We start from the raw sequence: 12,604 nt of genomic DNA, 5'->3' as shown, positions 1-12,604 counted from the left end.
CTGGAACTCAAAATTATATAATTTAAAAAAAATAAAAAAATTATAAAAAAAAAAATTAAAAAAAAAAAAAAAAAAAAAAATAAAAAAATTAAATTAAAAAATTATTTAAAAAATATTAAAATTTTATTTAAAAAAAAAAAAAAATAAAATTTATATTAAATTTAAATTAATTAATTTAAATATTATAAATAAAATATTCTAAAAAAAAATAAATTAATAAAATAAAGATGAGCATGAACCAGCTTACAATTTAAAGTTCAATGCAAATTTTGTTTTGTTTGGCTTGTAGTTTTTGCGAACGGAAGAGTTGGTGCAAATGTCCACGAACTCTGATGCTGTTCGTGGCAGTTCGTGAAGAGCAGAAAATGGCTTGAAATAGTCCAGATCTATGACATCCCATTTTTTGCTCTTCAGGAAAAGCAGCTGTGTGGCGGGGGGTGGATTGGAGCTCTTTCAGCCCCTGCTTTCTGCTCCCCACTGCTTTTTGCCAACAGCAAAAAACAGGGGTTTAAATGCCCCACAAACAATGCAAATTGGTTTGGTTCATGAACCGGCATATCGGTTCACGGTCCAGCCCTGTTCAGCAAAGGGCAACCAGCTCCTTGAGGGCAACCTGCACCCTTGCACAGGATCCCGGCGTGAACCTGTCGGATTGCACGCAGTTTCCGCAGCCTATTGCTGCTGTGGCCCTGGACAATCGCTTGGCTTGCCTGTGCTCTGGCCAGGCCCGGCAGCTTCCTCACCATTACAGGGGAGTTTCCTTACGTACCAGATCTCCTTGGGAGAAGAATTCCTTGTAGATCAATTCCTGGAAGGCAAAAGAGGCTGGTTATGCAAACGTCAGGGAAGCGGCTCTGCTGCAAGCTGTGGGGTGTCTGGCCGGTGCTCTTGGCTGCGGGGTCAAGCCCCAGAGCTGTGTCCTCCCCTTCCCAATTAGGAACCTGATGGCTTTCCCACATCCTCATTTTCCTCCCAACAAAGTTGGCCTTATACCAATGACGGCTTATACCTTGAATAAGGGTGCCAGTGGGCTCAAATGCTGTTCTGTTGCTTCCGACCAAAGCAGTGACCTCCTGAAGCTATTCCCCTCCCCTTGTAGGTCTCTGTTGTTTTGTGTCCCTCCCCCCCTCCCACATTCTGCTGGTGCCTTGTTCCCTCAAAAGGTTGGTTCGATATTACAGAAGAAGAGTGGGTTTTATACCCCGCTTTTCACTTCCCAAAGCTCCATGCCATCGCCTTCCCTTCCTCCTTCCACAACAGACGCTCTGGGAGGTAGGTGGGGCTGAGAGAGCTCTGAGAGAACTGCTCTGTGAGAACAGCTCTAACAGGACTGAGACTGGCACAAAGTCGCCCAGCACGTGGAGGAGGAGCAGGGAGTCGAAATCGGCTCACCAGATCAGAAGCCTCTGCTCTTAACCACTTCACCAAGCTGGCTTTAAAGAAATCTGCAGAGCCAGTCAAAATTCCATTGGCCAATAGGGAGCCTTGCTGGGCAAAAACATCACCTGGTCCTGCCCACTTTTTAAAACATTTGGTGGGTGCCAAGAAAGTTGTCCGTGGGCGCCATGACACCCACTGGGGACCCATGATCTAGTGCAGTGGTTCTCAACCTGTGGGTCGGGACCCCTTTTTTTTGGGGGGGGGTCAAACTTTTCACAGGGGTCGCGGCAGGGCAAGCAGCTTGGCCGGGGGTGTGTGTGTGTGCCAGATACACAACAGCCTTGCGGGATAGATTGAGATAGAGCGTTTGTCTGTCTGGAGCAGCGGAAAAGAGCAGGATGGGCATGGTGGGACAAGAGGCGGAACTGAACTGAGAAATCCCGGAAAAAAACCAATTTATATCCAATCAAGAACAATGGATCTTCACACCATGGGTCCATTTTGGTTCAATTTCTGTGAAAGAACACTTGTGTAATTTTATGGTTGGGGGTCACCCCAGCAGGAGGAACTGGATTAGATGGTCGCAGCATTAGAAAGTTTGAGGACCACTGATCAAGTGTGCCTTCCAGTTAGGGACCCAACATAGTGGACATCCCAGAAAAACCTGCCCATTTATGTCCCCCCCAACAGAAGGACGGATGGGCCCAAAGGGATCCTCTCTGGACTCACTGGGAAAAACGATCTAAGCGGGGGGGACGGGGGACGGGACAGGACGGGTCCTGCCCTACTCACAGCAATCTTGCGGGTGGTCTTCCAGCCTTTCGTCTGGTCCGAGAGGTCACAGGAGGTCATGAGAAGGCACAGCAGGAGGCTGTGGTGGTTCTTGTTTTTGGGGTCGTAGCTGACTGCAGGGAAGAGAGACAGGCGGCAGTTCACAGGGTGGGGTTGGGGTTTTTTTGGGGGGAAATTCAAATATTTTGTTGTGATATCAAATATATATACACCCATTACTAATACATCAATTCATTAACGTAAAACGAAACAGAAATAAAGACAACTATATATTCAAGACTTCTCTCCTAACCCTAACAAATAGAATCATAGAATCCTAGAGTTGGAAGGGGCCATACAGGCCATCTAGTCCAACCCCCTGCTCAACGCAGGATCAGCCCTAAGCATCCTAAAGCATCCAAGAAAAGTGTGTATCCAACCTTTGCTTGAAGACTGCCAGTGAGGGGGCGCTCACCACCTCCTTAGGCAGCCTATTCCACTGCTGAACTAGAAATACAGAATCACAGAATCAGAGTTGGAAGGGGCCATAGAGGCCATCTAGTCCAACCCCCTGCTCAACGCAGGATCAGCCCAAAGCATCCTAAAGCATCCAAGAAAAGTGTGTATCCAACCTTTGCTTGAAGACTGCCAGTGAATAATAATAAGGCCTAGATTTAGCCTAGAATAAAGCCTAGAATAAAGCATAACATTATGCTTAAAACCAGGTGCTACTATATTCAGTTCTACAGATCTTCGCAAGGTCTCGATGGTTTATTTTCCATATAGTTCCAAAGCAATGCCCATTGCTTAACATATTTTCCGAGATTTGGGGTTTTGTAAACAGCAGACAATGTGGCAGCTTCAGCACAGTCCAACAATTTCCTTAACCACCCTTCGGTCAGGGGGATATCCGGGCTCCTCCATTTAGAAGCGAAAACAATTCTAGCTGCAGAAGTCGCGTACATAAGCACTCTAAGATCCTTATGGACCCTGCTTTCCAAAAAATTCAACAGAAATAGATCTGTTGTTGTTTTTTCAAAATTAAACTTTAACATTCTTAAAGGTCCCTCAAGTATACTGCCCTTCCCCAGGCATCAGCCCCCAGAGAGCAAGTGGTGCCAAGGAGGTGGGCCAAGAGATCGTACCTTCTGCCATTTTCTGGAGGTCTTTGAAGATTCTCAAGTGGTGAGCCAGATCGGTAGCCAGAATAATGTCCCGCATCAAATCCAGCATCCTTTGGTAGTCCTGTAGGGCCAAAGAGAGTTTGCGGTATTATCTTTCAGTGAGAAAACAGCCCAAGGGGAGAGGCTTGCAGAAAGGCCACACAGCCCCTTCCGAGCAGCTACCCTGTCTCTAATGCACAGGTGCATCAGTGCTTGCGCATGGACACTAAAGCTCAGCCAATGTGTGGCCTGCCACATCAAATAATGCGTTTACAGAACTACTCACGTGAGACAGGTATGCTGTATTTTTATCTGAAGGAACCACCAACCTCGTGACTTTTAAATAAGCTGGGAACGGGATAATGGAGCAAATCCCACATACAGCAGGTGGTGGAAGACCACCAGCAATTTTTGGGTGGGGGAATGTCCGGCACACACAAAGACTTCCTTATACTGATTCAGAAGCATCAAGGTCAGTGTTGTGCACCCTGCTAGAGGTTCTTAGCATCTCCTGGTCCTTTTTGCTAGAGATTCTGAGAATTGAACCTGGACCTTTTGCGTGCCAAGCAGAGGATCTTCTACTGACCCCTCTCTACAGCTCGACAGGGTCTCAGGTGGAGGTCTTTTCCATCCCCTCCTGCCTGGTGCTTTTCACTGGGGATGCTGGGGATTGAACCGGGGAACTTCTGCACACCAAGCAGACGCTCCGGCACTGAGCCAAGCCCATTCCCAAGGATCCTTAGTTCTCCAGAGATCCTTGGTGCAAGAACATTTGCGAGCACGCCTGTATTTTCCCGCCTGGGCACTGTGGCCAGCGGCTGGGCGGATCCCTTCTGACTCACCTTCCGGGAGAAGTGATCGAAGATGTTGCAGCCGTGGGTGTTCAAGATCGCGATGGCCTGAGCAAAATGATGTCTCTGCAGGAGGGAAAGAAGGAGAGGGATGCTGAGACACAGCTTACGAATTTAACAGAATTAACTTTATATTCCCCCTGTCATGAAGGCCAGTTCATAGTCTGAGGAAGAGGGCTTGCACTCAAAAGCTCATGCCTTGAATAAATCTTTGTTGGTCTTAAAGGTGCCCGACTGGACTCTGATTTTAAGGAGAGGGAGAAGAAGCCATGAGACACAGTGGTCTGCCTGAGGGAAGCCAGCTCACTCCTGGGATGACCCACCCTATTTCAGAAGCAGCTGTGGTGTCGCGGTTAAGAGCAGCGTCTTCTAATCTTTTGAGTCAGGTTTTTTTCCCTGCTCCACTCCCACATGCAGCCATCTGGGTGACCTTGGGCTAGTCACAGCCCTGATAGTGCTGTTCTCAAAGAGCAGTAATCTCAGGGCTCACTCAGCACCACCTAACTCACAGGGTGTCTGTTGTGGGGAGAGGAAAGGAAGGCAAACGTAAGCCGCTTTGAGGCTCCTTTGGGTAGGGAAAAGCGGCATCTAAGAACCAACTCTTCTTCTTCTTCAGTAATCTCAGGGCTCTCTCAGCCTCCCCTCCCTCACAGGGTGTCTGTTGTGGGGAGAGGAAAGGAAGGCAAATGTAAGCCGCTTTGAGCCTCCTTCGGGTAGAGAAAAGTGGCATCTAAGAACCAACTCTTCTTCTTCTTCAGTAATCTCAGGGCTCTCTCAGCCTCCCCTCCCTCACAGAAGCCGCTTTGAGACTCCTTCAGGTAGAGAAAAGTGGCATCTAAGAACCAACTCTTCTTCTTCTTCAGTAATCTCAGGGCTCTCTCAGCCTCCCCTCCCTCACAGGGTATCTGTTGTGGGGAGAGGAAGGGGAAGGCAATTGGAAGCCGCTTTGAGACTTCTTCGGGTAGAGAAAAGCGACATATAAGGACCAACTCTTCTTCAGTAGTATCAGAGCTGTCTCAGCCTCACCCACCTCACAGGGTGTCTGTTGTGGGGAGCGGAAGGGAAGGCAATTGTAAGCCGCTTTGAGATTCCTTCAGGTAGAGAAAAGCTGCATCTAAGAACCAACTCTTCTTCTTCTTCAGTAATCTCAGGGCTCTCTCAGCCTCCCCTCCCTCACAGGGTGTCTGTTGTGGGGAGAGGAAAGGAAGGCAAATGTAAGCCGCTTTGAGCCTCCTTTGGGTAGGGAAAAGCGGCATCTAAGAACCAACTCTTCTTCTTCTTCAGTAATCTCAGGGCTCTCTCAGCCTCCCCTCCCTCACAGGGTGTCTGTTGTGGGGAGAGGAAAGGAAGGCAAATGTAAGCCGCTTTGAGCCTCCTTCGGGTAGAGAAAAGTGGCATCTAAGAACCAACTCTTCTTCTTCTTCAGTAATCTCAGGGCTCTCTCAGCCTCCCCTCCCTCACAGAAGCCGCTTTGAGACTCCTTCAGGTAGAGAAAAGTGGCATCTAAGAACCAACTCTTCTTCTTCTTCAGTAATCTCAGGGCTCTCTCAGCCTCCCCTCCCTCACAGGGTATCTGTTGTGGGGAGAGGAAGGGGAAGGCAATTGGAAGCCGCTTTGAGGCTCCTTTGGGTAGAGAAAAGTGGCATATAAAAACCAACTCTTCTTCAGTAATATGAGGGCTCTCTCAGCCTCACCCACCTCACAGGGTGTCTGTTGTGGGGAGAGGAAGGGAAGGCGAATGTAAGCCGCTTTGAGGCTCCTTTGGGTAGAGAAAAGCAGGGTAATAAAACCAACTCGTCTCCTCCTTTAAAAATTGACAGAAGGCCCAATCTGGATCAGGTGCGAGGCACGGTAGTCTGGTGGCTTTTCAATTCCCCAAACGCAGATGTTTCTGCCCTTGAAGGGTAGGGGTGGGGAAGCAAGAGGGTCTGGGGCTGCCAGGCCGTACATCTTGGGATCACTGAGGCAATTTTGAAAGGCCGGCTGTGGTGGGTGTCCTGGGCAGCTTGGCCAAGGCCCCATCATTTTGGTTCTTGACATTTCACCAGTAACTGTGGCTGGCACCCAGGTGGGCTGAGCTCTCGCTAACCAGAAAGCAAAAATTAAGTTGTATGTGCTAATAACATAGCATAGGGGGCATTGCTGGCTGTTTTCTCTCCAGCACTGGGTACATTTGCAATATGCTTTGCCCAAAACTCAATTACGGGGAAAGAAGGGTGGGATCCAGTGAAATATACAGAACAGCAAACCAGAGGACACGGGGACTCCCCAAGAGTAACACAAAACTGCGAACTCCAGCATAATCTTCAGCCTTCAGAACACAATTTCTTTAATAAGACGTATTCTCTAATGACCCCCAATGCTTTTCTCTAAACAGTGCCTTATCAAGGGATCCCAAAATCTGATAAGTATTAGTCCACAACCTAGAATATCCCATCATCAGCTTTCTTGTTAAAGAAATTGTGTTTTGAAGATTAAAAGCTCCTAATGTCTCCTCACCGCAATGGATTGAGCAATTTTGGGTCACCATTTCGGTGTCCCCGTGTCCTCTGGTTTGCTTATTGTTCTGTATATTTCGCTGGCTTCTTTCCCCGTAATTGAGTTTTGGACAAAGCAAATGGCAAATTTGTTGAAAACTCAGGCACGGATAACATATACATTGGCATTCTTTTCTTTTGCCGTTTTTCTTTACTGTACCCAGCTTTTGCCAGTCACTTTTACATATGCCTAAAACCCTTTTTGATCTTTTTGTTATTTATAGGTGTGAAAGGAGCCTGTTTAGTGCCTCTGGGAGTCCAGCTCTCTGGTCCCTTGAGGTTATGAGAACTGTGGGAACACACAATCACTGCTCCTGGCCTTGAACAGCAAAGGTGCCAACGGAGACCAGGTTTTGGTGCACCAGGGGGGCCTCTGGACAGTTTTGTGTCCAAATGGGTGCTCAGGGAGAGCAGAGGGGACCAAGGTTGGTGAGGGGTAACAGTTCCCAGAGGGGTCAGTCTTAGCAAGGACCTAGAGATGCTCACATCATTGTTTCTCCAATAAAGAGATTTTCTTCAACAAAGCCTGCTTCCTGGGAGCAATCGAGTGGACTCTCACAAATATGTCAAAGATTACAATTTTATATGCTATATATAAGTTACACAGGATGCCTTGTTAAAGCAGTACAACTAGTTTGGGTTTGATAGAACAGTCAGTACTGTATATATTTCACTTTTCCTCCACAAAACCTTGTTCTTTTCCTCCTGTGGCTTCAACATTTCTGGGAATTTTACCTCTCTACCCATTGCTCAAGGAGACTAACATAGAAGAGGTAAACTGATTTCTGTGCCCTGCCCTTTCCCACTCCTGACCTTCTTCCTCCCTCACACTCCAAAAGGGGCCTTGTATCTTGCAGGGTTTTCCTCCCCCTGTTTCTCCTCCACGATAATCTGTCCCTCGGGCTCCCGTTCTCACTCCTCAGGAATGAAACTTTCAAAGGGCAAAGAAAATGTTTGGGGGGTCTTTTCTTTTTACCTCCATCACAGAACCTTCAGAGCTGTATAAGGCAGCAAGGACCGATTTCTGAAAGAAAGAAAGACGGGAAGTCAGGTTGGCAAAGATGAAGGTGAGTTTTCATTTCAGACTGCATACAAGAGAGGCCCCAGGGGTAGGGCTTCCTGCTGCGGGTTGGGAAATACCTGGAGATTTTGAGGTGGGGCCAGGAGTATTTGGGGTTTAGGGTGGGGAGGGAAGCAGCCATTTCCTCCAGGGGAATGATCTCTGTAGTCCGGAGTCAAGCTATAATTCCAGGAGATCCCAGGTCCCACTTGAGGACTGGCGTTCCTAACTTGAGGTTAACGGAGAAGGATTTGATTTCAGGCAGAGGGTGTCTGAGTTGGACGGTCCAGGCCCTCATCTCAGATTATGGGAGGCCACCAAGGAAGCCCAGGGTCGCCATGCAGAGGCAGGCAATGGCATTGCTAGGAGCATAGAAACTAGAGCAGGAGTGGCCATACTGTGGCTCTCCAATGCCCATGGACTACAATTCCCATGAGGCCCTGCCAGCACGACCTAGAGCAAAGGAAGTTCTAATACCAGCCTATTCCACCCTGGTGAGACCTCATTTGGAAGACTGTGTCCAGTTCTGGATGCCACAGTTCAAGAAGGACCTTGACAAGTTGGAACGTGCTCAGAGAAGGGCCACTGGGATGGCGGAGGGGTGGCCTCACCACCCGTGCTCCATCTCACCAACAGCACATCACTGGTGTGTGTAGCTGGTGACTTTTCTTGTTCTCCTTGCCAGTGTGTTCCTATTTCTTTGGGATTTTAATTCTATTCTGCATGTGTTTTGCTCCCTCTAGTGGTATTATCCTGCTTTATGTCCTGCATAAAAACCTTGCCGGGAGTATGCATTAGATTTCTTTTTAGATTCTGATACCTTAAGGGTTGTAGTTAATATGTAAAAAAGGTAAAGGTAAAGGTATCCCCTGGGCAAGCACCAGGTCATGCCTGACCCTTGGGGTGACGCCCTCCAGTGTTTTCATGGCAGACTCAATACGGGGTGGTTTGCCAGTGCCTTCCCCAGTCATTACCATTTACCCCCCAACAAGCTGGGTACTCATTTTACCGACCTCGGAAGGATGGAAGGCTGAGTCGGCCTTGAGCCGGCTGCTGGGATTGAACTCCCAGCCTCATGGACAGAGCTTTCAGACTGCATGTCTGCTGCATTACCACTCTGCACCACAAGAGGCTCTAGTTAATATGTAGAAGTGATGAATTGTGTAATATGGAGTTGTGTAGCTTGGATGGAAACTAACACTACAGCGGTAAAAGAGACGAGCTAAAATGTTTAGAAGTTCTGCAGGGCCTGCAAGACGGAGCTCTTCCACCAAGCCTTTGGTCGAGGCCAGTGGAAATAGCTGGAACATCCGATTGGACCTCTCTTGCCTCTTCCTCCTCCCCCTCTGTCACCTGTCCACGGGGCCAGTGCTTGTAAATGGTTTTATATTTCCTGTTGTTTTAATAATGTGTTTCATGAATATTTACTGGGGGCCAAGCCTGTTGCATTCAGGAATACAATGGGCGCTAGATTGGGAGGTTGGGGAGGAAGAACTCTGTGGATGGCCCCTCCCTCCCCCCAGGACCTGGAAGGGTGCAGGCAGCTGTTAGGGAACTCACTGGCAGGGGCAGCTCTCACATGGCAGGGATCTGCAGCCTCCGAGCCTCAGAGGGAAGTAGAAGGAGGAGGGGGTGGTCAGAGGTGGGGGGCAGAATGCGATTGGATAGTCGCTGGAAAAACAGGCAAGCCGGTTGGAGGAGGAGGCACTCAGGGGCGGGACTATCACCCTGAGTGGGTGTTAAATGCTGAGTGGCACTTAAGCCATGAGATACACTCCTCCTCCAAGGCCTTACCAGAAATATATTATGTAGAACAGATTATCTGCTGGGTTTGAGAATTAATATTTTGTACAGTATGTATGTTTTGCATCGCCTGAGATGACTCTGTCCTGAAGGATGGCACAGAAGCTACAAAATAAACAAATAAACTGTCTGACACCACGCATTTGTGTATTGTACGGCTTGTGTCATGTAGGTAGGAGAGCCGAGAATTAACCAGCAGCCAGGCAAGGGATGTTGGGAGGTGATTTGCCATTTCTTTCCTGCTTCCGCATCATGACCCCTGGTGTTCCTAGGAGGAACTCCCACCCAAATCCTTGGGGGTCTGTCATGCAAACCGTAACCAGGGTTTGCCATGCTTTGCTCCTCAGATCTGGTGGGGTAGGGATGGCCTGGGCTTTATGGGGCAGAGCATGTCTGAAGTAAGGGCTGTTGTAAAGATTATGATGAGAAGGATGTTGGGGAGAAATTCTCTCTCTCTTTCTCTCTCTCTCTCTCTCTCTCCCCCTCCCCCTCCCCCTCCCCCTCTCTCCCTCTCCCTCTCTCTCTCTCTCCATCCATCGTCCATCAGTCCGTCCGTCTATCAATATGCCGATGACACCCAGCTCTTCCTCCTGATGGATGGCCGCCCTGACTCCCCCCCAGAAGCATTAGCCAGCTGCCTGGAAGCAGTGACGAGATGGCTGAAGCAGAGTCGTCTGAAGCTCAATCCTTCAAAGACGGAGGTCCTGTGGCTGGGTAGGAAGGGCCCATGCGAGGAAGCGTGCCTGCCTGCCCTGGATGGAGTACAGCTCTCTACGGCTCACTCCGCCAGGAACCTAGGCGTGATTCTGGATACTTCCCTTACAATGGAAGCCCAGATCACAAAGGTAGCGCGGCTGGCATTTTACCATCTCCGCCAAGCCAAACTACTAGCGCCCTACCTGGCCCCGGAACACCTAGCCACAGTGATCCATGCGACGGTCACCTCTAGACTGGACTTCTGTAACTCGCTCTACGCAGGCCTGCCCTTAGCCTTGACCCGGAAACTACAGCTGGTCCAAAACGCAGCGGCCAGGATCCTCACAGCAACACCGTGGAGGTCCCACATCCGGCCCATTCTCCACCAACTGCAGTGGTTGCCAGTTGAATTCCGGATCAGACTAAAGGTTCTGGTAATTACCTTCAAGGCCATTCACGGTCAGGGCCCAGTGTACCTGAGGGACCGCCTCCCCGCCTATGCCCCCAAAAGAGCTCTGCGCTCCACCGCCACCAACCGGCTAATGGTCCCTGGCCCTAAAGAAGTCCGCCTGGTCTCAACCAGGGCCAGAGCATTCTCTGTACTGGCCCCCACCTGGTGGAATGAGCTCCCGGAGGAGATCAGGGCCCTGACGGAGCTTAAACAGTTCCGCAGGGCCTGCAAAAAGGAGCTCCTCCGCCAGGCATTTGGTTGAGACCAGGCACCACCAACAGCGAATGAAGGGCCCCCGCTCCCCCCCTCCCCCCATTTCCCCCCTTCCTCCCAGAACTCCACCAGAGCGCTCTGGACCTGTTGTGGTATTGCACCGTTCCATCGTTATATTATTTTATTATACTGTTATACTGTTACATTATTCTGTTATATGGTTACAACCACTGTTATTATTTACTGTATGTTTTAACGAAGACTGTTTCATGTATCGTTGATTAGTTTTAATGTAAACCGCCCTGAGCCTTCGGGGAGGGCGGTATATAAATCTAAATAAATAAATAAATAAATAAATAAATAAATAAATATCCGTCCATCCGTCTATCCATCCACCTTTGTTCTACATACCATGCCATGTATATCAGAAAGGAATATTATTTGCTATATAATCCCAAATCTGTCTCCATTTAATATATATATATTTTTAATATTTTCTTAAAATAATAATGCTAAAAAACGCCTGCAGGGAGGACAAAAACGGGCGTAATACCAGAGCAACCAGTAGAGGGAGGAAAAGACACACGGAAGAGGGAAAAGCCCAAAGAAACAGGAACTTCCAAGCGAAGACAGGGAGAATGCAGGAAAGGGTTTAACCACAACCAGAATTGCCTCTGATCCTAGTGCACCACCTGCCTTCCCCCAGTGATTCTGGGCAGGTGGGAGCACGGGTGGCAGAGCCTATCAAGCAAGCACAAGGGGAAGGGCATGCAGGCGGGTGGCAGGGGAAGTGCATGAGCTGGAGGGCCAGTAGCCTCACCTCAGGGTATGCTGGACCAAAGGATGCTGCAGGAAGAGAATCCCTCCCTCCCTTTCCCACTCAGGACCCTCGCAGCTGCCCACACCTTCCCTCCCTCCCTCCCTCCCTCCCTCAGCTTTGTCCGGGCCGTACCGAAGCCACCTGAAAGGAGTTATTCGTGCCCCGATGGTCCAGGTCGTGACACATGCAGGAGATAAACAAGGCAAAGATTTCGATGTCTCTGTGGGGAGAAAAACGACACAAACACCAGCATGAAAGTGCTTCGGAAGGAGGTCGGGAGACCACAGGTGCCAAGGAAAATGCCACATGGTGGGTGTGCGGTGGGATCAGGCAGGGCACGGTGGGAACTGTGAGATGCTGTTAGGGTTGCCAAGGTCAGGTTGCGTAATTCCTGGGCATCTGAGGAGGGAGCCTGCAGCAGGAGGGATCGGCAGATGGGAGGGACGGGCCTCAGGAGAGAATGCAGCACAGTCCACTCTCCAAAGCAGTCAGGCCCTCCAGGGGAACTGGAGAGCAGTTATACTTCGGGGAGATTTCCAGGCACTAACTGGCAGTTGGCAGCCCTGGCTATGAAGCGTGGAAGTGGGATGTAACTTTAGATCAGGGGTGGCCAAACTGGGGCTCCCCAGGTGTTCGTGAACTACAATTCCCATGAGCCCCCGCCAATGCAGAATAGGATCGGCATTAATGGCTTTAAATTACACGTAGAATGGTACCAGCTAGATATTAGGAAGAATATTTCCTTCTTTGGAGGCCTTTAGGACGTGCTGCCTATTTGCTAGAAGTTCCAAAGGGGTATGAATGTCAGGCATCTATTAAGGGGGCAAGGGAGGGAGGGAGAGAGTTGGGGCTGCCCATT

At 49.2% G+C, this 12,604-nt stretch overlaps 1 protein-coding gene across 2 annotated transcripts in view; it reads right to left on the bottom strand.

Annotated features, from left to right (window-relative positions):
• LOC143839312 (cGMP-dependent 3',5'-cyclic phosphodiesterase-like) overlaps positions 1-12,604 on the bottom strand; it is a 273,064-nt gene that overhangs the window by 7,829 nt on the left and 252,631 nt on the right. For both annotated transcript variants that reach the window (XM_077341146.1, XM_077341147.1), the window contains 6 exons: positions 11,878-11,965; positions 7,679-7,726; positions 4,157-4,231; positions 3,297-3,396; positions 2,173-2,285; positions 770-808 (listed from right to left, as the gene is read on the bottom strand). In XM_077341146.1, coding sequence (XP_077197261.1) covers positions 770-808; positions 2,173-2,285; positions 3,297-3,396; positions 4,157-4,231; positions 7,679-7,726; positions 11,878-11,965 — 463 coding nt within the window. The remainder of the gene's footprint in view (positions 1-769; positions 809-2,172; positions 2,286-3,296; positions 3,397-4,156; positions 4,232-7,678; positions 7,727-11,877; positions 11,966-12,604) is intronic.

Source organism: Paroedura picta, chromosome 6 (genome assembly GCF_049243985.1).
Source record: "Paroedura picta isolate Pp20150507F chromosome 6, Ppicta_v3.0, whole genome shotgun sequence".
NCBI lineage: Eukaryota > Metazoa > Chordata > Lepidosauria > Squamata > Gekkonidae > Paroedura > Paroedura picta.
This window is presented reverse-complemented; position numbering and strand designations above follow the sequence as displayed.